The sequence below is a fragment of the Wasmannia auropunctata genome, unplaced genomic scaffold (assembly GCF_000956235.1).
Source record: "Wasmannia auropunctata unplaced genomic scaffold, wasmannia.A_1.0 LD336106.1, whole genome shotgun sequence".
NCBI classification, from domain to species: Eukaryota; Metazoa; Arthropoda; class Insecta; order Hymenoptera; family Formicidae; genus Wasmannia; species Wasmannia auropunctata.
The window spans coordinates 2303371-2329090 of NW_012026784.1; the positions used below are offsets into that span (position 1 = coordinate 2303371).

Consider the following 25720-nt stretch of genomic DNA (forward strand, 5'->3'; position numbering starts at 1 on the left):
GGATAGGCAGGATGTTTGACGAACGCTAAACGGGTTATTATTTATTCTGACGCGGCGGCGCGCGACCGCGTCGTTGTGGATTTGTCAACGGCGTTTCTTCGACGTCACGCCGACGCGAGCGCAACGTGACGATTGCATTATCTCCGTCCGCAAGGGGTGATGATGGTCGACGCGAGAAAAATGTTTTATAAGTGAAAATAGTTTATTACTATAGAGGTTCTCTCGCGCATAATGCACGTGTACACAAATGGCTCTCTAGGGCCTGCAAAAGGGTCCATAAATTCTCCCGTCTAGCCACGTGGATTAGCAGCCCTGGGAAAACGAGTGTCCGCTGATTTTAATCTCAAACCGCAAGTTATACAAAAAAACGATCGTACGTCAGAATAGTATCGATTTTTCTAATTAAACTAGCCTCCACTATCTCGGTGTGACATTTCCCGTGCAACTGAATTTCCTTCTAATTAATCTGATTTATTAAAACGCCATCTTTACAGTAGAGCATAGAGGGAGATTTTATGGACACTTGGCCTATGTATTATATAAGAAGATACATACGTAATAATGGAAGTACGTTTGGTAATTCTGACTAGACTTAACTATATGCCTATAAATATTGGTCCTTTGAGGTAACAGGTTCATAACGCGATCGGAGACGCTTAGAAAATACATACACGAGAATTCCTTCGTCGCAATGGATGTAAACGCACCTAAATAAATAAATAAATAAATTACTACAACGTATGTAATATGAATAAGGCAAAGTCGATTTTTGCGTTAAGAATTCGTCTCCTTAAATTTATCCTGCAACTATGTCATTGTGCATCGATTATAACGATCTATATCTGCATCTTGTTTACAGTAACAATCATAGTTAATATTTCATTAACATTTTGGATTCAGTATCAGACCGCTGAATCGGCAATTGTCCAATATTTCGGTCCTGCCCGAGATTTCGCTTTATTTTTGGACCCAATTAACATTAAACATTGATATCCCTCTTCCTTATTCAAGAATACAAAGATGTCTTTTAGCGCAGTTTTGCGATAAACAGAACTCGCAGGAAATGACTTCGCAGTCTACCAGTCATGGTTCGGCTGTATCTAAACATTACTCGGTCCTATGTAATTGGTCCTGCCGGCTGCGAAGAACGTGGAACTCGAGAGATTGCTCGATCTATCTACTTAGTATCGATGACGTTTAATTGATGATTGATAAAATTGCCAGTATCGCGTGTCCCGGTGTTATAAATGACACTTTAATGCGCGAGCCCGGAACTCGATCGCCTTTCCCGACATTTCTATCCCGGTTCGATATAAAATCAGGTACGCGCCTAAGAAAGATCCTCCCTACCAAGAATTACGTTTTATCAGATGAAAAAATTTGACGAGAGTAGCAACGGATACTACATTATCTATTTTGGAAAAATTCGTAATTCATAAACACGTTTGGTCGAATATCAATACCGATGAATTATTAGATCGACGATTAATCCTCGAAAACTTTGGCTAATTGAACATTATAGTCCTATTTTCTGTATGATCTCTGTCGCGTCCGATGTGTATCATGACATAATTATTTCCAAAATAGCTCTAAGTTTCGACATTCTTCCTCATCGTAAAATTCAATAATTCCCAAACTTTCTATTCGGTCGTTGGTGCTCGCTCAATTCCTATCTCCCGATATACATATACCGCGTGGCAAAATGCTGCCAGAAGTCTCACCTGCTGCGAATGAGAATAATATCCGCGGGCTCTACGATATTTTAAACTAATTTAAAGCAAAGGATTACGGCCCGTTGCACCCCACTCCGCATACTATGGTATTTGCCGCAAATAATCCGCGCTACGAGGCGCGCTCTAAATAAATATACGTCTATTAAATTGATAATACGCAAATTAAGTTCGAATAAATACGTGAAACGTTAAAAGCACGAATGTTATAATTAACATTTGTACTTTCAAATATGCGCACTCATTCATTAAAATGTCGAGTATTTACTGCAAAACGCTGGGTTAATTAACGAGGGGAGGGAAAGAATCGGGCATGATCAACAGAGCTCGCCGAGCGACTCTCGCACGTCGCACATAAATACCTTCCTTATGGAACTTTTCCGATAGCAGCGACGATGTGGAACGATGCGTACGAGCGGAAGATCGATCCGCGAGTGGATGTGACCGCTAAACGTTTTATCAGACGCACTAATAAAAAGTCGGCCTTGACATTGCCGGACGACATATAAAGGCAGCTTTATGCATCTTTATATTCCATGACTGAGCGAACGCGCGTCTTCACTCGGAAGCGATACATTCATTCCCTGTACGCGATAATTCTATTACGGAGCAAAGTGTGCATTATATATATTTCAAAAGAAAAAGACATGTTTCATTCCTCGCTGAGGAAGAGACTCTCGTCCTCGTCGATCGAGCCCGATCATCCGGGCGGCGTCTTCTTCTGCTTGGTGAGCTCCAGCAGCACCGGATAGTGCAGATCCGGGCAGTATTCCGGGCTGTTCTCCAGCAGCTCCAGATGCCTCGACCACACCGCGTCGTCGTACCGCTCCGTCTGGCGCGCTATGAAGCCGCGCTTGATCGACGCCTCGGCGAACTTCTGGAATGTCGCGCCGCGTCTGGGCGCCATCACCAGCGCGACCCCGTCGTCGGTCAGCCAGCCGTAAATCGTCTCCACGAGATCCAGACGTGCGTCGTCGAAGAAGAGGCAGTCGGCGCTCAGGATCACGTCGTAGAGACCCGACGGCAGCCGGGTGTTCTCGTCGTTCGTCCGGGTCTACATCGAGAAAATCATAATCGAGAGAGTCCATATCTCTCAATCTCTAGCGGCTTTGAGACAGCAGACGCGATCGAATGTGTGTTTTCGCGATTCGGGGAGTAACGCGTATCATTGAAAAATTGATTGAAATCGTATATGAAGTTCGACGAACGATAGATTCACCTCATCCGTACATTTGCGAGGTATAACTTACACGAGTAGTTTGGCAACTTGGAACTAAAATCGAGAGAATCTGAAACTTTGTGAGATAGCTCAAGAACTTATGCTCGTTTCTCGTGACGGATAAAAGACGGTTTTAACGGATAAAACAATCTTTTGAACTTTTAAAGTGATTTTCTTTTCCGTAATCTCTAATGTCATCAAAACTGTTCAAAAAAATCAGAGGATGTCATATTGTTATAATAGTTGTGATTTGTAAGTCAATGTCATAACCATGCGAAATATTATGAAGGAATAATGCATGTTATTAAAATAAAAGAATCTGCTGCAAAGAATGTCTTTCGCGTAAGAAACTCGAAGGAGACGGATCATAAATTGTTGGGATATCTCGGTCAAACTTATCCGCGATGTGTTTCATGGTTTCAACTTGGCCAATAAAATAACTATCACTCCGATATTTTTCATTTTATTATTTAATCCCATGGACGGATATATCAAATGAAATCAATGATCTTCGGTATCAAATTAAAAAGATGAACTTATAGAAACTCGATTGCAAAAATCGGACATTGGTTGAAAAGACGTTTCCATCTTTCAACGTCGAACTTCTTCTCAGATAAACTCTACCGTGGTTTTTCGCGCATAAATAGACGAAGTCGAATGGTCGCTTTTGCAATTAATCTCAGTCGATCGGTCGAATGATCTTTGTGATTTTAGTTCGCTCGTGGGAGCTCAATCAGTTCCGGTCAAGCGGAAATTTCCCACGAAAAAGATGTCAATTGCGCGGAACGTTGCGAGCTACCGGAAGAGCACAGAGGCTACATTATAGAGGCTACAGGAAATGGAGCTGGAGGTTTAGCCGGAAATGTCTGAGTGGCGCGTCTATATATTTGAAGCGGATATCACAAAGATCACGCGGGGATTCTAAGCTCCCAGGAGACTGTTCTTCGCAATATATATATATATCGCGATACACAGACATCAAATCTATACCTTCTAGCTGCTCCGGTTTTTAAACTTTTTTAGTGATTTACGTACATTATAAAAAAATTTTATAAAGTTAACAATATCAGAATATAATGGAAATATATAAAAATTAAAGGCATTAAAAAAATGAGACAAATTTTAATCTGCGAGAAGCCTTAAGTTCCTTACAATTAATTTACGACCTTAATTTATCATCTAAAATCCAATTTAAATTTTTGTTCTGCAGAAAGACATTCAGATGTAATTTTTGAATATATCTCCTAGAATATCTCATGAACGAGCAGTGACAGCCACATTATGATAGTACGACATCTCGAAATATGCTATGACAACGCATATCTTTGTTACGTGACTCTATAACGTAGCACGTGCTTCGCAAGAGATACGCTTCTTTCATGGTGCTCATTTTAGAGTATATCTCATAGATATCGTAAGTTACGAAAAGAAATTGATCAGACCTATCGTTTTGCCAAACTCTCAGACTCTCTCGTATCCTGAAACTTTTTCGATTTCGGAGAAATCGCCTTAAAAATACCAACTCTGTGTTATCGCGAAAGTATACGAACCACTCCCTTCGATCGCGGATCATCGTTCCTCTAGCTATTCTAGGCTCGTGATTTCCCGGCTTCATTACGCTCCCGCGGCGGAGCCCCAATTTTTCCATTCATCGGCCCGCGATGACCGCGATGACTCATTGATCGAGTGACGACGAGCGCGGCGCATCGCCTGTCGGGACGTGCAACCGCGAAACCGGGCGTGTCGATATCCGATGATCCGTCGTCGATTACGGTCAACGAGCTCCGCCGTCCTCGTCACAGATGCGGATCACGTCGCGGCCCGAGTTTACGAGACGCATTATTCGACCGCGGGGTCGGCGACCAGGCTGAATTCTGTGCCGCGAATTAAGCGGGGTTGACCCTTCGATTCCCAATGTCACCTGCAGATCCTCGGGGGTCTCAAATGCAAATGCAAATGCCTGACGTTTCCACGATACATTTACCCAAGACCCGTGCATGACGCTGGAAATCTGAGGCCTCGAAAACGAAGTGTGTATTTCATTGGAAAAGTTCCAACGTAATATTTTTTGTTGCGAGTGTACGATAATTTAAATTATCTTGGTATCCAATGTACGAGCGGATTTTTATTTAATATAAACGTTAACGTTCGCGCCGTGATGAGAAAGTTAGAAAAAAAATACCTTTCTCATTAACATTTTCAATATTTAATTTCCGGTCTCTTTGTAGCGGCGTTGTTGAAGCATCCCCGTCACGTTTCGATATCGCTTTGAGGATGTGCTTTTTTTTATGTACATTTTACTACGCGCCCGCAATTTTCTGTTCATAGAAATCGCATGCAGGAATACGGTCTATTAAAAAGCAATGGAAACACGTTCCGTATCGGAGAAATAAGGATGGCGAGTTAATGTATTTATAATATATACAACTTCAAAGGCGAAATAATGTAACACACCGTCTCTCTGCGATCTGAATTGAGATAAATTTCTAAAAGACCCGGAAGCTGCGGAAGCCATTAAGGCAATTCAAGATACGATCCCCGATCTATCGGGCGCCTCTTCAACGTTTGAAGTAGTCCTAATGCCGTTTCCATTAATTCTCGCCTGTTTGCCGACACCGGCGTCTCAATGCGTTAAATTTAATCGTTACGCAGCCTCGAGAATAACATCGGACTATCGACCGCTTCGTTCAAGATCGAATTTGGGCATTCACCTTAACGCGGTTACCGTTGATCGCCGTCTGCCGAAGGGCCCTGGCGGCCTGGGCCCACTGCACGACCCCGCACTCCACCAGACGCGCCATGTCGTTCCGGGCGACGATGCAGCGCACGTTGTCGACGCTGGTCACGTTACCGTCCGTGAGGGTGACGGTCCTGGGATTGCAGTACTTGGCGGCGAGCACACCGGCAAGGCAGCTCATACCGCCGCCGAGTTCAAGGACGTTCCGATTCCGGCAGAGGCCGCGATTCCTCAGCAGATAGTAGGCCAGGCACTCCTCGGACGGCCACACGCACACGTTGCCGGTGTTGTTGAAGCCGATCAACTCGCTCGCCGTGAAGCACTTGCTTATCCGGCGTATCTGCACGTTGTACGGCCGGCCGTCCAGCTGAGTCGAGTACTCGCACCAGCTGAACTCACCGTCCGCCAGCATGTTCTCCAGCCGGGCGCACTTGAGCAGGCCGAAGCTGGTGAATCGCCTCACCGACACCTCCTCGTCGGATTCACTGCCGAACGGCTCGGGCGAGCCTGTCAGCGCCCTGGCCAGGATGCGCCATCGGCGCTGAGCGCGGGTGCTCCTCTTCGAATTACGAGAGCCATTCGTTTCGGCTGAGAAGGTCTCCCTACGGGACAAAATCTCCTGCGACATGTCGCAATCAGGCACATCGATCGTACATCGACTCGGTAACATATACAGTTTCCAGATTTTCTTCTCGGATTACAAAATCTTATATTCCAGGGAAAATTTGTTCCTTATTATTCCTCCTTCTGATTTAAGCGTCAATTTTCGACTTGCGGTCACGCGTGATATATGTTCACCGGAAAGACGATCTTCTATAGTCGGAGAATTTCGTTGAAGGCTCCGTCAATGAATTACCTACTTTCACTTCGTCGCGCTGCTGCGAACCCGTGGAAGGCACGTGGGGGCGACGCGTGTCTCTTCATCGCTGGCTCGCCGGCTCAGTCGGCGGGTCGGGCGGAATCCTCGTCGGCTCCGCGTCCTTCTTGCCGTAACCGGTCCCCAGGCACCGGACGCATACTTCCTCCCTGACGATTTCCTATCCGCCGCCGCCGCCGCCGCCGCCGGGGGCTGCTGCTTCTCGCCCGGCAAGGACGAGGATGGACGAAGGGATGGGACAAGACTAAAAGCACCAAGTCAAGTTCTAACTCGCGCCACGCGGACGACGAGCGTTCTCCACGCGTTGGCTCGGCGCCTGCGCCGACTCTCCTCTCTTCGTTCTCTCTTCCTCTCGCGTGCGTGGTCCTCCTCCGTCCATCCACCTTCCGCACCGTCTCCGCGGGTGTTCCCCAAGACGTCGTGCTCCCGTCGCGCGTGTGTCTGTCGCGCTTTCGTAAAAGATGTTCTGGCGCGCTCGTCACTCGGCGTCTCTCGTATACGAAGCTATACGCGCGTTATTGCTGCTCCTGAATTAGCCTGAGCTTTCCCGAGATTCGAAGCTCAATCAGCGAATCGAGCTCAATAGCGAGTCTGCAGCAATTCGCAGAATTGTTGGATCGCTCCGCTATTGAACATTGCGTGCGTCGAAATTCCCGTCGAGACTTCTTGAAGGAAGATGAATATGATGAATTACGTTGGCGTATACTCTCTCGAAGATTTGTCATTCGAGCGAACGGGCTATCGCGAAAGTAATGTGGAACATTATCGCTCGCGCTTTGTTCGCAATTATACGTAGAAAATTATCGTTCTAGTTTCACTGTAGGACAACATTTGCGAACATCTCGCATGTTGAACTAATTACGTGCGTATATTTAATATCCAACATTAAAGTATCAATGACATTCACAGCACCGGCTGGCACGTGCGCGATGTTATAATTATTTCCAGCCGCCTGCGATCGTGTCGTAAGTTTTATTTCCTATTTTTACGGCGCTCCTCGTCCCGTCAATCTACCATAAAGCTACAGAGTGCCATAATCCGCCGATGACGGAACGCCAAGAGCGCGAATGTTCGACAGGTGTTCCAGTTACGAAGTTTTAATGATACGGGGTTGCTGTTTATTGATAACAAACGTGCACACGACGATGAGTTGTAATTCTTTCGCGTTAAAATTTTTTTAAACATCTTATGTAATTCGATCCCACAGCTGTCTTGAGCTTCCACGTGGGATCATTTGTGTCATCCTTAATTTGCATTCGTCCCGCTGATCCTGCCACGATTAAGAAACGACGGTGGCTGAAAAGCGCGCCGTCGCTCCCTTCGGGGAGGGGGGCGATACGTCGGATTTATTATTATAATAAAGACAGGGAGGTAAAAGGACAACACGGGCGGGCATTAAATGCTGTTATAATATACGGCCGGCTTATCCGAGCGTGTCATAAGCCACCCAGTTACAACATCGCTGTAGATCTAGTAGCCAGTATAGCGCGCTTCGCGCGTCGTGCCAAGGCGCAGATATTAAACTGTCACGAAACTAATGTTTAAATCTTGGCCTAAGTTTCCGGATGAGCGACGAAAAGCGCATCCGTTGATCGCTCCTCGTCTGATGTTTACGCGACTCCGCGCCTCGCGTTAATCGCGATCGCGGTCTTGATCGGCGGTGAAATGGCATTCTGGGATCCTCGGCACGATCGCGCGTTTATTTTCATCGTCCACAATATCTCGTTATCGCTCAAATAATAAGTATAAAAAATAGTGTAATGGAATTTTTATTCATCTTCAGGCTCACGGAGGAACAAAGTGATCATTAATTTGATCAGTCGTGTTTAACATCATGTATACGCAATTCGTTTCCTGTCGTACATCATTTCGTTTGGCTATCAATCTCTAGCGACGATATAATAGTGATGTATAAAGAGATTTAATAAATAAACGCAACGCGCGTGTGCTACCTGGAATTTCTAATTTAAACAATTCCCCTGTCATTCAGTTAAAAGCAAACAATGAAAACATATTGTGTATTAATATTTTCGACAGCGATTCAGTATCTTGGGAATTTAACGCGAGCATTTCACTTTGTAGAAATGTGTACGAATGGAAATTTGAATAATAAAGAACTAGGCATTTTGATCACCATAATCTTGATTCAATTAGAAAGTAAAAAAATTTTAAAAATTTTAAAAAATTTCTCTTCATGCAGAAAACAGCATAAGTTTAAATAATTGAATTAATCAATTCGTCACCTGTATATTTTTATGATCGTAAGAATTTTAGATTTTCCCCGGATCAACGTTTCGACGGATGAAAACTGAGAAGAAAGCTTACAGGGAGAATCCAATAATTCATCGCTCAGTGACAAGAATTTGGAAGAGAGCCAAAATTATGACAGCCGGAACAAATGAATATAGCTACGAACATGTGCGCGTAAAAAAGCTACGTTTTCTTCGCAGTACGTATTATGTTAAATTTAAGCAAGAGACGGGCGGTATAATTTAAAGGTAATAATAGGATATGAAAGTCACACGCACAGTCACTGTAAATTTCAATTATTCCTATATAAAAATGGAGATGCGCGTCGTGGTGGGGAAGCGAAGGAGGGGAAAAAAAAGCGCACCTTCGGAATAAGTTACGCGCAATCAGCAGTTACCATTTCCGACTTACATGGACCCCGCTAATACGGGGCGGAATTCAATTTCCCCGGGAGTATATCGCCGAGGCCGGGATAAGCCTCGAAAATCGGTTTTACCGTCGAGGCTAAGTTACTTGCGCGCTCGTTTAGACGCTTATTCTCCTTCCTTCCCGCGGCGATTGTACGGCAAACTGGTTTATAAATGCTGCAAAATAATCGATGATAATGATCGCCACTTCCGTCGGGAGGGTAAACACGGAATGGAATTATTTGTCGGGGAAAGACAATACCGAAGGAAGTCCTAAGTATATTTCTATGTTTACGGAAGAGGGATCCTTCACATCTTCGCTATATTATCGAAGATGTCTCGGGTTTCTGGCTCCATTAGCGATTTATCCTGTCGAGGCACACGTGTCAAAATGTCACTACTCGTCTAGTTGATCCATTAAGCCTTCATCCCCGCTTTCTCTTTCTCTCTCTCTCGGGAGAGTCAGCTTTTTAATTATTTACGAGATTTTTTGGGATTCGGAAAGATATTTATACGTTGCGCGGAGAGATATCGCTCCGACGTTTCCTGTCGCGTCGCGTCGAATCCGTCCCGTCGTAATTATAGCGAAATCGAATTTTCAACGGTCAATGACACCGTTTCGAGCAGACTCGGAGGAAAAGGGTCGATGTAGCATTGCACAATTTATTTATTTATTAAAAACTAATGCATTAAAATCGAAGAATAGAATTATATGCACAAAAAATAAAACTGGACCCATTCTATAAGCATTACAGTAAACTAATTAATATAGTTACTCCATAACTATTTTAATAATAAATTGAGTTTATAATTCTATTAACTATAGTGTCACATTTCCAAGATCGGCTAATAATTAAATCACGGATTTCTCGCGTTAAAGATTGAAAGACGTGCGGTTTTCGAGAGACCCGGTATTGAATTCGAAACGTATAATCTGATACATTCCCGGGTGCAAATTCAATTTCGTTAAAGCGCAAGGTGGATGCGGCTCTCCCTATCGCAGGCAGAGCGACGCGGCGATGCGCCCGCGATGCCGCACGTTCCCCCTTCGTCGGCGCTTATGTAACCGCAGTGAGGCTGCGGGCACATACGTCTCTACTTTATATTGTTTGACACAAATAGAATCCACGGTGGCAGTGGCACTCGCGGTTTTACTTCGCGTGTGAAGCCGATGGCCTCTAGGGGCTACACGACAAGCATAGACTTTCCCTGGCACGATAATGCATCTCTGCAGAAAAACGGCTCGATTTCCGCCATTTCGAATATTCTCACGACAATATAAGTCTTCGTTAAATCGCACATTAATAAAGATTTATTCTTATAATTATTTAAAACACGTGCAATCGACAAACTGAGGGAGCAGCGCACGTATAGCTTATCCGTTTCAAAAAGCGAAACGGAATCTCGAGTTGAAAACGGATTTCCTCGTTATTAATTAACTTTAAAACTCCGCCCGGGACAAACCTGCGTGTGTATGTTGGCGCGCGATTAAATCTCCGCTCCCGTGCCGCGTTCCGATTACTCGAAATATCTCATCTTCTAGAGCGTGCATCTCGCGCCATGTGCGGCTGACGTAAGATGCGCCGCGGCGATACTATTATTTGTACCTACGCAAATGTGCCCGCGAGAAGACGCGAGAGCGCAGACAGGCGCATAAAGACGCCTATTCGATTTAACGGAGTCTTTAATTTAACAATCGAGGCGTGAGCACCAGAAAGCGCTATATACGCGTCAAGTATCGACGGTTTACGTCGTACGGAATCAGATTTATTCTGCAGGTGATTTGATTTGTATGCGTAAATCTAGCGAAATTAAAGAAAAAAAGGAATATCACGATAAGGATATCGATACAAATGTCATAAGATAAGAAATGCAAAAAAATTGTATTTTATATTAAATATACAGTTCATTAATATAAATTAATGGTGATTTATGCAGGCAAAATCCCGTTCAAAAAACTTAATTTGCAATCGTTCTGAGAATCGAAGTAACAAAAAGGGCATCTGTGCGTGGCGGTCTTGCCTGCATAAATAATTGATTAATAAATCTTTCGTCTAAGCAGAGATAGAGACGTTGTTAAGAATATCCAGCGAAAGTGTACTCGACAGATTGCACGAGGTCATTAAAAAGAATAGTTGCCGTGGGGAAGGCAGAACAAGATAAAGAGCCTGTCGTGCAACGTGGACGCCGGATAGGACGGTATTGCGGCGTTTCTCTGGCAAGGGCACCGACGCAATGCGTCTAGGCGTCTCGGGTCAGGAAAGCTATAGGTACGTGACGACGTGAAAGACGTCGGCGTACGGTCCGACGGAGGCGCGGGGAGGGGACGTCCCACCGACGCGGGAGAGATGCCGTTTTTCCTTTCGACGGGTTTCCCCTGACAATCGCGTATACGTGGGCACACGCCGGGCGCGTATGTTGGCCAATAACAAGCGCCAAATGTCCCACATTCGCTTATTAAGTACGCACAGATACGGGAGAGGCGTACAATGGCGTTATTGCAAGTCGCTCTCTATATGCAACGCGACACAGTTGATGTAGACGGTAGTCGACGGCAGGCAAGTGTGCGCGTATAGATATCGGGACTTTAACAGGTCGGAATTTGATCGATTCTATCCGATTTTTCGTGCGGCAACATCGCGATATATTACATATTATATTCACGAACCGTGAAAATATAAATCCTAATAAATTAAATTTCTGAAGAATAAAGATATGCTTTAGATTGAATTTCATTTTCAATTGTTTTCCTCTTGTATTTAAAAGAATTTCACGATGTAGATTAATTTTCACTTGAAGTCTAAACTCTGCTACAGATTATTCGACAGGAATTTTCTATAATTAATTCATGTTCTTTGTTAGCTGAAAAAAAGCGATTTTAAATTCCTATCGAAGAGCGCATGTAAGAATACAGTTCGCACATTTTTCAAGACACATCGCGTCCATCTAACGTTTATAACGGGGAAAGCTCCGCTTTAGATGGTCAAACGATTCTAATTTCGGTGCGCGGCTAGCACGTGGCTTTATTACAGCGGAGCGCCCGGTTTACGCACGTGAGAATCGGGGAGATAACGCCGCACCCGTGCCCGTGTCAAGGAAGTTGTATTTTTAGCAGATACGGCGCGCGGCGACCGCGGTCGTAAGTTATACGCCCGGTAAAATGGAGATATAACGAACAGGATTGGGGAAGGTAAATTGATGTGAAAATGCCGATGGGACGTATAACAATCGGGAAAGAAGCTGTTTCCTTTCTTCTGTGTTATAGTTAATTCTACTCTAAGCGAACTCTATAAACAAAACGTTTTCAAGAAAGCGGAAGAGCGAAATCGATTCTATTAATGTACGATTAGAAATTTAGAGGTGAGCCGGATTAATAAAAATATTTCAGTAAACGGAGAAAAAGAGTAATCGATAAAAAGAAAGAGAATTAAAAGAAACTATATTGTGTGTGTGAGACAGATTTAACTGAAATATATTTCTCAAAATTAGAAAGAAAAAATATAAAAAATAAAAAATCGGTAATGGGAAGAAATAATGTAAAGCAAAAGCGGATAATATGCGGAGAAACGAGGTAGGAAATTATCAGACGAGACTGAATATTGAATTGATCAGTACGTGTTAAATCCACCTCGGCACGTGATTACTATACATGCTTTATAATAGAGGTATACGCCGCGGATAGATATACAAATTCCGAAAGCGGGATCGGGGGCATGAAAATCGCATTATGCAAAATACGCCTAAGCCATGTGTACACGCGCCGCGCCGGCGGCGGCTTCCGCAAACTTTTGCCGGTCACGAATCCGCGCGCATATGGGCGTAGGGGAGCAGCGTTTCGCTTTATACGAAGAGTATACAGCGTGGATTATATTGTCGAGCGTTATCGGCTAGGCCCAGATATATAGATGTGCTGCATTGCGCTGGTTGGTCAAACGTTGCGGCAAAGTGCTCTGCGGTGACAAACATAAAAAAAAAAAATGGACGAATGATCGTCATTTTTCCAGGTAATAAAAGAATATTTCCGCAAATATGTACAAGCAGAAGAGATAAGCAATAAAGCTGCTACAAGGACGCGAGCTTTGTTAACGTAACGCCTCGTTACGTGATCTTCGTGTCACGTTAACTGACCACGAGCTTGTTAAATGATACGAAAAGTAAATTTTGCCTAAGAGTGCAAGTTGAGACGTCGACGGAAGCAGGTGGGACATGCTCGCGTTTCCCAACGTAATTCCCTAAAAATAAGCAAGGTAATCCTTCAACATTCTAATATTTTTTGTAACTATCCACACAGATATTTTTATTTTAGAATTTAATATAATTTCGGGCTGCTGACAGCAAGTAACCAAAGTTCCCTCTAAAGGTGAGAGAATACAGTCACATATCTTTTCTGCCAATTATTACATACGTAATTTTTGTTGGTCAAAATTAATTATGTCTTATTATAAATTATTATAAATTATTAATTATTGCCAAATACGATTTGTGTGTGTGTGTGTAAATTGGCTCAAAATTACAGTAAAAGATTATTTTAAAAATCTTACTTAAAGTACTTATAATATTTCAGTTATTCTTTATTTCTATCAGAAATAACTGATAGGAAAAAGCAAGAGTCTCGTATTTTTCTTTCCGCTGAAATCGTTTCGAATAATGGAAATGTTAAGGGAAAGAGACATCGTTGTTTTTCTCGTAATATTTATTATGACAGGATGTTGCATAGAAAGGACAAGACATCTCAGAATGTGATATCGTCGTTACTTGATTCGCGGAATCGATTGTATGCACTTTTATGCGTAATGCAGCGATGCTATAAAGGCAAACGTTTTGCCGGTATCGGTACAGCGCGGCAAGTAGAGCGTTACTAGGAAATACTTTCTCGGAATAAACATACATTTCAATGCTTAAGAAATTGTTCACATTTGATATTTTTCTCAAAATTTATAGAGCTATAGCATTCGTTTGCAAACACAGACATTTCGCTATTATAAGACTGAATAACTCTTTATAAAGATTTTTTTAAGGTATGTAAATAAAAAATTTAATTTGTTTAGCTTTAAAGTTAATAAGCTAAAGAGCTACAGTTTTCACTATTCTACTCCATCTATCAATAATATATATGGATCTCATTCCAGTTCTTTAGTAAAAAATTTAAGAAAGAATATAAAAAGACTCATTTTCTAGCGCGTCAATACTAATTTCCACTCGATATTGACTATTAACCAGCCGATAAAGAGACAACTTGAATGTTATTTCAATGTTACTCCATTAAAAACGAGGAAGATTTCGCTGCGAAATTTGCAAGAAACTCTTTCATGTCACGTCAAATCCTTATAACAAAACGAAATGTCTGTGTTCATGTCTTCGATGATGTTTGATTAATTCTGGAGGCTGATAAGTGAAAAAACAGCGTCGATACTGTCGATGCAGCCGCGAGGACCAGATAAGAGATAACGTTACTCACATATTTGTATCCTCGACGACGATATCTCACAGACACCTCACAGACGTTGGAGGGTCGATTCAGTAGTCCGTTGATCTTCGTCGCGTTCCTGTAGACGAGGGAAACGCTCGCGATCACTTGTCGCACATAACCTCGCAGCGCCGCAAATCCGCAGGCCTGTCGCGCCTCGTCCCGTGTTGTCTTATCGCTGCACTCGCGTTCAAGAGTTAAAGGACGCGGCTACGCGCACGACTTTTACGCGTCCAACCGATCGCGGATCGATCGATGGACGCAACAACGAAATAACAAAATTACGTTTAACAAAATTACGCACAACTCGCGTACGGACTCTCAACACGATGCGCGCGATATCAGCTGATCGAACATTCGTTCGGCATGATGACGCCATCTACCGAAAGGCGCCCGTCACTAATTGAAAATGCGAATACTAAATGCGGCTATTCTTCTCGAAGAATTTCGCAGAGAAAACTATCGCAATACTTTGTCCAATATTTATTTACAGAAAGATATTTATTCACAGAAATAAAAGACGCTCGAACGACATTACGAATTATTTTTTTACAATTGCAGCGATTGCGCAGCGTAAACGACAATGGTCTTTTGATAACAATTAGAGTAAGCTATAATCCAATTAGAAGCAGCAATTAGTATTACATATTTCATTACGTATCTCAATTAAGACTTACTACATACATTGTATTTGTCACATTCGACAAATGAAATACTTAACTCTCGAACGCGGAGATTAATCTGTGAGAAACCCAAGCGGCACTACGATCACGCGGAGCTCACTTGACTGAACTGTCGCGCGGCCCCATCTGTGCCACATTCGTGATTTAACAGAAAGTGCTTGAAGTACAACAGTCGGTAATTGCAGTCAGTTCGTCTATATTATAAACAATTCTCAAACTAAATTCTAATCTACTAAAAAAATCACAGTTGTTTTTCTTTTTTCCTCCTCTTCCTTTTATATATTTCTCAATTTTAATAAAACCGAACATATAAAAATTAAATTCAAATTCAAAATCTCCCCAAATATAATAAACAACAAACGCATAAACGTGCGAGCTTATAAATTTAGATACTATAAAAATAAAAATACGCAAAATTTTAGTATCAGAACAAAAATTATAACGCATATTTTAATATTACAAAAATGTATAACAAAGTTGAACACATATGTCAGATTGTCGATATTATTATAACTAAGAGGTTCAATAATTGAAATAAGATTTTCTCATTATTTGGGGATACATATAAGGCTAAGTTGTATACATACAAATAATAAACTTTATCTTTATTATTTTATATAATTGTGCATCGATAAATTTATATTAACAAATTTTTTACTATAATATAGTTAGGTCTTTGGCATAATTCGACATTATCATACATTCGTTTTCGCACAGATACTCATTTTGATAATTTGAGATATTCATAAACCTTATTGCATCTAATTTGCATAGAGAGATCCATCATAAACGACGTGATGTGGGTTTCTTTATCCTTCTGTTTCCCGTTTTCGAAAACAATTACGAGAGTCATTGTGGGGTCAATGTTGTGGAAAAAATACGTACACGAGTCCTGTAAGAACATCATTAATTTGCAATTTATTCAGAGATTAATTCTAATTTTTAATTTCTATTTCTAATTTCTACGATTATTTTCACATACCTTCGTGCTTTTATAATAAATCACTTTCTCCATAGTGAGAAGTTCAGCATGCCGTTCCTTTATCTTGGTCTGGATATTGTCTAAATGCACCGATGATTTCTGCGTGAATGTCTAAAAAAATCACATTAATATCATATTAATCATATTAATCATAATAATATTATAATTACATAAAAAAGCATAGGATATTATATTTTATATTACTCATATATTCGTAGATAATAAATATATACTTATATTAAAAACTATTAAAAAAACAAATTTATACTTACACCGGGACAATAAACAACAACGGGAAAAATCTCGGACGAGTTTGCTCCCCTTCCAGGATGCCTGTATCCCGAACCTGAATTTCCAGTTTCTCTGGAGTCGAAGATTATCAGTACCGCTAGTATATCGTACTTTCGCCGAAAACTCTGTATCCTATGAAAAAGTTTCTATTAGCTCATGTACTCTGTGTGAGCAGCAAAGCAATATCTGTATCTTACTTGTGATAGTAATCTGTACTCTGCTTGCTCATGACACTCCTCATTTCCCCTGGACTAGCTTGTTGGCTTAAAGTAGTATGGAAATACAGAGAGCACTTGGCTAATATGGCACTGCGAAGCTTCACCAGCCACTGATACAACGCTGGCTGTTGATTCGCCTTGAGAAACGTCGCGCCGAAGCCTAATTTCCAGGACTAAAAGAAATCTCAAATTGGAATAATCTCTCTTTCGACAAGCTGCTTCCATGTCCTTATTTATATATATATATATTGCTAACCTCCTTGCTCTGCAGAATTCTTTCCCAGGCTGACATTCGCGTTTGCGCGCCGTACAGCGCCATCAGGGTCGGTAGAAATCTCCAGTTTTGAACCTCCACTTGTGCTTTCATCAATTGTACTAGCGTTTCGCATTCTAATCTGAACAATGAGAATTATTACTCTCTCACACACACATACACACTATAATTCATATTACTAAAAAAACAATTACAAAAGAACACATACGTTAAACTTGTCTTAATAGCAGTTAACGCCAAATGAGAACAGGATAACAAGTAGCTCGTTATTATTCCCTCTATGCACTGCAGCAACTCTTGATGCTTCATCACTTTGTTGTTTACACTCATGTTGTACATTTTTTCGTAGCTGTAACGCAACAATCACAAATATGATATTGGAAACAGACACGGCTGAAGCGCTAATATATATACTGACAAGTCTATCAGCTGGATCCTCGTCGTGATGAACTGGCAGAGCTGGTTGGAAACATTTTCGACCGTCGCGCCGATGGAATTCGTTCCCTTGGTCATTTCCTCTAATCTCTTCAAATCTGACTTCAACGACTCGTAGACAGTCTTCAGAGAATTCTGTAAATAATATCGATCGTGAGCAAAAGAGGCTCGGGACGACAGAGACGACTTCTCTATCACGTACTTACGTCCTTCCTGAGGAAGCCTTTGTTTTTAGCGTTGAGGAAACCCAAATCCGCGTACGAGCGCTCCGCCACGGCTATCTGGGGCAAATGCAGCAGCAGCATTCCCCACGGGCCCATTTGCATCTGCTTACACGATTCCCTTTCTCTCTCCTGGATTATAAATTTACATTTTCTCTCAGACAGAAAACACGCATTTTACGTGCACTCTTGTATCGATACGCGATAGCGACATTTCGTTTTCACTCACAACTGTCTCCTTGGCCTTGTCGGAGCACAATTGGGCGACCTGCGTGAAGAAGACGTTAAGAAACTCGTCCTCGTGATCCATCCTCTACTTTTCCTTGCAGCAGGCGCGGATAAACAACGGACCATGCGGCTGTCATACTAACGAGAGTAACGAGGTTATGTTGTGACAGTGTGTATGCGTCATGTAGATGGGTCTATTCGCGTCTGCTAGGAATAGGGTCGATTTGACTTTATGTGAGCTAATCCGCGATATTTTTATCAGTTATGATTAATTGATCGATCGAAGCTTGATGGATTTATTGGCAAAGGGTTATGATAATTTGATACTGCATGCACAAGGATATGAATTTTTAATTTTTCAATTATGTAGTAAATAAATTATTAATTTTTAAAAAAATTTATAATTAAAAAGCATTATTATTATTTATTACTTTGATATATGTACAGAAGTTGTGTAAAAAACATTTGTGCTACATATATGTACAAAGTTCTTCATGTTGTTAAGATCTACAAATTCATGATTGCTCTCTTTATAGCCTTCTCCTTATTTCTCTTGATTTTCCTCTTGTGTTGGACATTCTTACTGGCATCCCTGAAGAATTTGATTCCTTCGCGTTCCTCAAGAACGCGTTGCACATACATCATACCGTGTAAATTAAGGCCGACAGTATCCTGGGGAAGGTATCCATTCATTGATTCATCAGATAAATAATATTCTCGTGAATAATGCATGCAGTCAGTATAAATCAATTTTCATTTACCCTTAAAGAAGAGATCCTTTCAACAGCGAGTTTCTTGACGATCTCCAATGTGGGCAAAAGATTTTGATTGGCCACTATCGGACCATGATGCGCTTGTACTAAGCACAGAGCTAATCTGGCTAGTAGCTCAGCGTGATAGTCGTTTTTTAACAAGTTGGGGAGTCTCTGAAGAATATCACAGGCGGCCGAGTATGGCAATAACAGTAACGTCTCCTCCAATTCACTGAAACAAGATCCCAGTTATATTTTCACTTTTATGTAAAAAAAAAAAAAAAAAACATTGCCATATTCCATTTATAGTATCTTACCTCGCTCTAACTCGTTTAAAAGTTTCCAATAAGAAGTCTTCTGTGCTCGTGCAATCGTAAGCCTGCATCAGCAGTGGAAGGGGTGGTGCTTTGTCGGTAGAGCCAGCTTTACTCAATTCTGTCTCATATTGACTGGATATCTCCAAGCATTCCAGTATCAGTTCAGCCTGAGATGAGAAAGGTGTAACATAAAGAGACATTTTAATACTTTCCATGTTGCAAGTTTTATATACATTTTAGTAGTTCAACTTACAGCCTTCTCGCTGTTAACCGTCTTTCTGGAAGGCAACGCCTGTTGTTTCTGTCCTAATACCGCAGTACTTTCCCCGGTAACTAATTCGCTTTCCTGTTGTTCCCTCTCCTCTTCCGCTTGGTCTTGCAATACCAAAGGTTCGCCAGTTTTCTCGTACAACCTAACTACCCGATCGGAACCGCACGATGCGGCGTAAACCCCGTTTGGCGAAACGCAACAATTCCAACTCTCTCCAGCGTGACCCTACAAAGATCATAAAAAGTGTTGTAATCGCTGTACTGCTGTCGATAGGTGAGGTACTCAATGAAATACGCTACCTGTAACGTGGTGATTTTTTGAAATATGTCGGCATCCCACTGCTTAATTTTGCCGTCTTTACCGGAGGTAAAGAAATAGTGAGTTCCAGGGACGAACGAGAGACCCGTGACAGAGTCGTCGTGCGCGAATATAGACTTGTGACAATCGCCGAAATCCAAACCCCAGATCTTGACGTTGCGGTCGGCAGAACCGGTCGCTATGAGCGTGGAGTCGCTGGATATATCCATGCTCAGTGCCGGTAGCTTGTGTCCGTAGAGCGACACGAAGAACTAGAATAAAAATACAAAACAATTAAAGATGACACTTAAGATATAAACTTACGTAGTTCAAAGTAACTCGAAGTAACTACGGTACCTTAAATGTGTCCAAGAAGAAGATTTTAATGGTAGAGTCCAATAGAGAAACAGCCACAAATCTATTATTCGGACTCATTCTTACGCACAGCACGGTCTCCTCGAGCTTGAGCGTCCTCGTGTGCAAGACAGAGAGGACTTTCGCCTTTATCTGACTGTCGGAATCCTGAATAAGTTCGAAGTTCCAAAACTTCACCGTCTGATCACCACCGCCGCTGGCAACTCCTTTCTATTTTGCACAAACATATTAATGAGTTTTGAAGTAATGACGGTTGTTGCAATTTTTAATTTTTTAATTTATAAATTTTTTCTTATTTTTCTCTTAGAGGATACACTACCAAGTCGGGGAATAACGTCACGCTCCAAAGCTCCTTGGAATGTGCCGACACTTCTTCCAAGATATCGCCGGATGCGATGTCGATAATAAGCATTTTCCCGTCCTTCAGACCGACAATCAGATGTCTGTCACCCGGCACGAACGTTACCGTCAAGGCGTAGCCGCACAGCACTGTGCGTAAACACGCTAACGTTGGTCTAAAAATTGGCGTTCGTTAACAAATCTCTAATGCACATATCCATTTATTAAATTGCATATTTGTGCACAAGGTGCCCTACCTGTTCCATAATTTGACAGAATCTCCGCTAACGGTGGCAAACGCCAAATTGTCGGAGCTAAAACAGACAGCACGTACATCCGTGCGATGTCCGTGTGCCGTTATTGCGCGCAAACGCTTTACTTCCGGATTCTTCTCTTCCATGTACAAAGAATGCAATTCAATCGAATTGTTATTGACTCCAACGCATAACTGCGCAAAATAGTAAAAATATAACATAACGTAAATGCTAGGTGATTTAAAATTGATTTCTGTCTTATGCTATTACTAACTCTGAGTTCGTTTCCTTTGCCAATCACTAAATCTAGTCCTTTTGCTTTGCCGGATACTCGAACAACAGGCAAACGTTTTATCTCGTCTTTTAGGGATGGTGCATTAGGTAGCTCCTTCTCTGCATCATTCCCCTCCCTATTTACGTCATAAAGAATATATGTATTTAAATTTTATTTTTTAAATATATTTAATATATTTATTAATAGAAATTTAAAAATTTTAAATTTTTTGAGAGTAAATTAAAAACTTTTTTTTTTGCTAAAACTCACTTTTGAGCCTTCCGTCTTTGTTTCTTCAGTCTTTTCGCAAATTTATCTTTTATTGTGTCGTCAGATAGGAGATAAAACAATTCTATGGAATTTCCCAATCCATGGCATCCAAGAACTTTGCATGTGGGGTCAACTTCTAACGAAACAACTCGGCCGCTGGCAGTTCTTAATATACTTCCAACTTTTTCACATTTTATTGGGTATTTCTGCAAAAAATGCGTGCTTATAATTTTACATATTTTAAAAATAATTACATTAAAGACAAATCGCATAATAAACTCAGTATAATATTCGCGTGTACAAATGCATACCATATCTGTATCCACACTTTCCTCATTTTCTTCATTGATCTCTAACGTACCAATAGCAGCATCCAATTCAATATTCTTATTATCGAGGAACGTTATTTTCCAAACACGTAATTCCACGTCATTGCATCCCGTTATTAAATAACGATCGTCGTTCATTAGGACGAGACTCCAAACCTGCATCGATGTTAAATCAATACCATGCAATCATCTGGAATGCAAATAACGTACAGGAACACGATTATAGTACTTACTTCTGACTTATGTCCAACGAGGGTTTTGAAGTTATGCTCCGTGTCCAGATCCCAAAACTTCACAAACGTATCTTTGCTAGCGCTGATGATAATATTATGCTCTCTCATGAACACCAACTTGGTCACAACGCCTTTGTGTCCGCTTAACCGACATATTCCAATCTCTGCCACAACGTCCCAGACGATAATATCTGTGTCCTGTTATATAAAGAAGAATATAAGTACTTATAATTTTCTAATTGCACAACAAATTTGTACTTGTAATTTGTGGTTTGTAAGAGATCACCTTGGAACCAGTGGCTAATCTATGTCCCAACGCATCGTACGCCAAGGCTGTTATCTCGGATTTATGTCCCACGAATACACTGACGTTCTCGCCGCTGGTCAGATCGAAGGTTTTCACCGTGCCGTCTGCGTAACCGACTGCAATGTGTCTCCTATCGGGTGACGCAGCCAGACGTGTCACGCACACCTTTTCCCCGGACAATACCTGCGCCTGAAATTATTGCAAAAAAAAAAAAAATGCAACATCGATCATTTCTACATCGAGTTTTCCTTCACTTTTCCCTCCCCTTTCGACTTACCTTCTCACCGAGTCGCAGATCCCAAATGTATACGTGTTCGCACGCGGCGGCAGCTACGAATCTACCTTCTTGACCGTCCAATCTCACGAAGACAACGTTGCACCGGGGACTCGCGATTATATTCGCGTTACCTGCCGGCACGTATTTCAGATACTGCTTGGTCAAGCCCATCTCTCAGCTGGTCTGCAATCCGGGGAGAATAGCTGAAGTGAAACGGTTTACTTTAACGCGTAACAATAAAAAAACCTGTAAGAGTAAAATCTATGTCGCGTAAGAATATCGTAAAATCCACTGTATATCAGCAAGAATATATAGCTCAAGCTAATATTTCTGTCTATTTTGTGTGATGATGAAAAAAAAACACACACATCGAACGAATTTGAGGTTATAGACGCACGTGTTCGTACGTGCGGCCTGCCACCAGCTGTGGAGTGTAGAGTGGCACCTCAATGGCTCTGAATCAGAGCCTCTGATAGGTGCTGGAGGATTGTGCGTGCGCGCCATCGCACGCATAATCATGTCACTGAACTCATAACAATACAGAATTCAGCAGTGCTTCAAGCTGACAGATTGGTGATGCGTTTTTCAAAAACGTTTTTCAAAAACGTTCAAATCAGTTTAGTTATATTTATGCGAATTATTAATACAAAAATGAATTTAATTCAATGGTCCACATGCATAAATAGTGTTATTATTATAAATAAATAACAGTAAAATATGATTTTCGTAGTTAGTCTGCGTTTATATTTTTGGATCTAAAGGAATAATCGTGACACTCAATTCAGACCTGAAAGTATAATCCAATCAACGCACAGTGTTTTTTCTAAAGTGCTTCTTTGCCCGAACACGACATATATATATATATATATATATATATATATATATATAAATATACTTTCTTCATATGCTGATACGCATATCATTCGCAGTTCATGCATCATTCATATGCATATAATGTATGTACATATGTTTTTCTGTATGTAAAACAGAGTGCTCATCTTTGACTGCAGTACAATCAAAGGTGCTTATCTTTTGAATAATTTTTATACATATTTGTATAAAGACCTGTGTGACGGATCTCTCATTACACGTGTATGTATGCTGGCAAGTTAATTTTTTATGTCAAAAGTCATTTAATTACATCTATATCATTTAGGAGTTGCTTGTGAGACTTTATTGTACACATAGTAAAAACGAAAATGCATCTCTTATCTCACCTCAATGCAATCACGCTACATGATTTCATTATCAGTTCAATTCCAACCTTACAGATATTTGATCTACATTTTGTTACAGCAAGTATGCAAATATTTAACCGTAAGAACTTGTGTGATTTCAAAATTAACCTTGAACTCCACACCTAACTGTGCCCCATCGTCCTAGCATAAGAATCTGAACATTTGCCAGTTTATAGCAAAACAAACATTAACATTTATATTGTTAACAAAAGTTTCGTACATTTCAGCGTGATGTTCACACGATTTGTAACTCATGGTTTGAAAATACGCTCCTGTACAAAGTTGGCGAAGGCGTACAGTAAATCCATACAGCATGAAGTTAAGGAAATAGAAATCCCAGTACCTTGGGGCAAGGTGGCCGGTATGTGCAATTTTTCTGTAAGCAAGTCTGACTTACATGACATTACAAACAAATGCTTCATTTCAGGCAAGTTATGGGGATCGCAAGATAAACAACCTATCCTGGCGATGCACGGCTGGCAGGACAATGCCGCATCGTTTGACAACATAGCGCCTCTTATTGTAAAAAATACACCGGTTTTAGCGATCGATTTACCTGGACACGGCCTATCTTCGTGGCTACCACCAGGATTCATGTATTCAGAATTGGTATACCTTTTGCTAGTCAAAAGAATTAGAAAGTACTTCGGATGGGAAAGACTGAAAGTAATGGCGCATTCCTTGAGCGCTATGACGGCGTACTGGTACGCCGCGATGTTCCCAAAGGAGATGGAGTACGTTATAGCTTTGGACTTTTTCAAATTCCCGACTGTGAATACGAGCGGGCATGCCTTTATGTTTGCGAATGCGATCGATGCGTTTTTCAAAGTGGAAGAAAGTAACAATAATGTTCAGTCTAGCTACAGCGAAAGCGAGATCATACAGAGGGCAACTGCTTTCGTGTATCTGGACGAGTCGGCATTTAGAACACTTATGACTAGAGGCACCACGCGAAAGGAGGACGGAACGTATGTTATCAATAGGGATCCTCGAGTGCGGGTTATACCCGTCCATAGTATGTTTTCACAGGAACAACTGGAAGAGTACGCAAAACTTGTAACATGCCGTTATTTAATAATCAGAGGAGACAACGAGGAAGAATTTTATGGCGAGGAAAAAGAACTTTATTACAGTGCGTTAAACGTACTGAAAGCTGCTAACGATAAAGTGCAATTTGAGGCGATACCAGCATCACATCATCTTCATCTCACGCATGCGAAAGATACGGCAGCGATTATTAATCCCTTCTTAGAAAAGTATGATTGATTACATTATTCTGAATATACATATTTGGTATATCGTACTGAAATGTTTGTATATTAAGAAAACTATAGAAACAAATTAGCAAAATGTATTATTTTAATGTAATCCCATAGTATGGCATACATTATATATATATATATGACAATTAATATACAACGTAACAGAACGTAAAACTCCATATTTTTCAGGGCTTCTAGGATTTTATAAATTGTTATAATAAATCTGTTTTTGCCATGATTAATTTGTATCATTGAATAATTAAATATGCCCTACACGATTATATGCATACGAGTGCAAGATTTGAGTGCAAAAATGGTATCTGATGCGTTTCAGCATTAGATTGATGTGCATAATATTTAAGCATACATTACATGTCGTAGAATATCCTTATATATAAATGAGAACACATCAGATATTGTCTTTTTTCTTTTTTTATGGATCAAATCAAGGCCTGTGTGTAAGTAATTTTTTTACTCGAAGAAAGGAATTTGGACATTAATTTAATCTTTGCAAGAGGCTCCTCTCTGATGTCAATATACCTCGCAAATAAAAATTATTCCTTCATTCGGGATTACTTAAACTTTAAAGTTGTCTAGACTGTTCTGTTTGTTACAGCAATTTGTACGCAAGCGCATTACGACATCAATACTTCGGTGTTTTTTTTTCTTGAATATTCGCGCAGATTATAATTCGTGTCGTTTGTTCAATTAAATGTTGAATCAAATAAAATTCACATTAATTACATTTTTCTATCTAATGATTGGAATAGTTTATAACAATTTGTATTAATATTTTTAATTATAAAAAAAATACTAAACATTAAACAGCAGTCACCAAACAGTTTTATGTAAAAAAGAATTGGATCAGGACCCTTTAGAAAATGTGTCTTTACAGAAGTGGAGAAT

General features: G+C 41.0%; 5 protein-coding genes across 14 annotated transcripts in view; 1 reads left to right on the top strand and 4 right to left on the bottom strand.

The window, feature by feature from the left end:
• LOC105452225 (WW domain-binding protein 4) overlaps window positions 1-15461 on the bottom strand; it is a 31712-nt gene extending 16251 nt beyond the window's left edge. Inside the window, exon 1 of the mRNA XM_011693170.1 lies at window positions 14679-15461. Coding sequence (XP_011691472.1) covers window positions 14679-14680 — 2 coding nt within the window. The 5' untranslated portion in view covers window positions 14681-15461. The remainder of the gene's footprint in view (window positions 1-14678) is intronic.
• LOC105452218 (calmodulin-lysine N-methyltransferase) lies at window positions 184-6314 on the bottom strand. The gene is made up of 2 exons (XM_011693159.1): window positions 5661-6314; window positions 184-2784 (listed from the first exon to the last, which is right to left on the bottom strand). Exons 1-2 carry the CDS (start codon window positions 6312-6314, stop codon window positions 2431-2433), a joined length of 1008 nt encoding a protein of 335 aa, XP_011691461.1. The 3' UTR covers window positions 184-2430.
• A 499-nt stretch (window positions 15462-15960) lies between the features above and the next one.
• Window positions 15961-18223, bottom strand: LOC105452232 (UPF0536 protein C12orf66 homolog). The gene is made up of 9 exons (XM_011693180.1): window positions 18021-18223; window positions 17777-17923; window positions 17554-17705; window positions 17344-17484; window positions 17118-17256; window positions 16841-17034; window positions 16625-16775; window positions 16353-16463; window positions 15961-16262 (listed from the first exon to the last, which is right to left on the bottom strand). The coding sequence occupies exons 1-9, from the start codon at window positions 18099-18101 to the stop codon at window positions 16092-16094; spliced, it is 1287 nt and encodes a 428-aa protein (XP_011691482.1). The 5' UTR covers window positions 18102-18223; the 3' UTR covers window positions 15961-16091.
• A 193-nt stretch (window positions 18224-18416) lies between these two features.
• On the bottom strand, window positions 18417-25631 carry LOC105452256 (WD repeat-containing protein 3). Of its 8 annotated transcripts, none has more exons than XM_011693262.1 (15): window positions 25187-25631; window positions 22315-22497; window positions 22017-22226; window positions 21731-21928; window positions 21480-21653; window positions 21169-21374; window positions 20899-21034; window positions 20628-20818; window positions 20351-20546; window positions 20014-20241; window positions 19659-19928; window positions 19342-19584; window positions 19089-19255; window positions 18781-19003; window positions 18417-18691 (listed from the first exon to the last, which is right to left on the bottom strand). In XM_011693262.1, exons 2-15 carry the CDS (start codon window positions 22483-22485, stop codon window positions 18527-18529), a joined length of 2778 nt encoding a protein of 925 aa, XP_011691564.1. In that variant the 5' UTR covers window positions 22486-22497; window positions 25187-25631; the 3' UTR covers window positions 18417-18526. The 8 variants fall into 8 exon arrangements, with proteins under 8 accessions (XP_011691564.1, XP_011691535.1, XP_011691556.1 ...); XM_011693233.1 differs by having other exon boundaries at window positions 22315-22517; XM_011693254.1 differs by having other exon boundaries at window positions 25182-25631.
• LOC105452238 (probable serine hydrolase) lies at window positions 22809-25056 on the top strand. Of its 3 annotated transcripts, none has more exons than XM_011693205.1 (3): window positions 22809-22890; window positions 23780-23913; window positions 23980-25056. In XM_011693205.1, exons 2-3 carry the CDS (start codon window positions 23784-23786, stop codon window positions 24816-24818), a joined length of 969 nt encoding a protein of 322 aa, XP_011691507.1. In that variant the 5' UTR covers window positions 22809-22890; window positions 23780-23783; the 3' UTR covers window positions 24819-25056. The 3 variants fall into 3 exon arrangements, with proteins under 3 accessions (XP_011691507.1, XP_011691490.1, XP_011691499.1); XM_011693188.1 differs by lacking the exon at window positions 22809-22890 and adding an exon at window positions 22937-23406; XM_011693197.1 differs by lacking the exon at window positions 22809-22890 and adding an exon at window positions 22937-23335.
• Window positions 25632-25720: the final 89 nt, after the last annotated feature.

What these genes read in the sequence shown, in the direction of transcription:
- LOC105452256 (XM_011693262.1), bottom strand. Translation starts at nt 22,485, where the DNA reads ATGGGCTTGACCAAGCAGTATCTGAAATACGTGCCGGCAGGTAACGCG. An exon ending in GCAAAGGAAACGAACTCAGA is followed by an intron (nt 20,819 to 20,898) that starts GTTAGTAATAGC and finishes TATTTTGCGCAG; the next exon opens with TTATGCGTTGGAGTCAATAA. An exon ending in TCTTCTTGGACACATTTAAG is followed by an intron (nt 19,929 to 20,013) that starts GTACCGTAGTTA and finishes TTTTTATTCTAG; the next exon opens with TTCTTCGTGTCGCTCTACGG.
- LOC105452232 (XM_011693180.1), bottom strand. Translation starts at nt 18,101, where the DNA reads ATGGATCACGAGGACGAGTTTCTTAACGTCTTCTTCACGCAGGTCGCC. An exon ending in ACAAGGCCAAGGAGACAGTT is followed by an intron (nt 17,924 to 18,020) that starts GTGAGTGAAAAC and finishes TTTATAATCCAG; the next exon opens with GAGAGAGAAAGGGAATCGTG. An exon ending in AAGGCTTCCTCAGGAAGGAC is followed by an intron (nt 17,706 to 17,776) that starts GTAAGTACGTGA and finishes TATTATTTACAG; the next exon opens with AATTCTCTGAAGACTGTCTA.
- LOC105452218 (XM_011693159.1), bottom strand. Translation starts at nt 6,314, where the DNA reads ATGTCGCAGGAGATTTTGTCCCGTAGGGAGACCTTCTCAGCCGAAACG. An exon ending in TCAACGGTAACCGCGTTAAG is followed by an intron (nt 2,785 to 5,660) that starts GTGAATGCCCAA and finishes TTCTCGATGTAG; the next exon opens with ACCCGGACGAACGACGAGAA.
- LOC105452238 (XM_011693205.1), top strand. Translation starts at nt 23,784, where the DNA reads ATGTTCACACGATTTGTAACTCATGGTTTGAAAATACGCTCCTGTACA. An exon ending in ACCTTGGGGCAAGGTGGCCG is followed by an intron (nt 23,914 to 23,979) that starts GTATGTGCAATT and finishes GCTTCATTTCAG; the next exon opens with GCAAGTTATGGGGATCGCAA.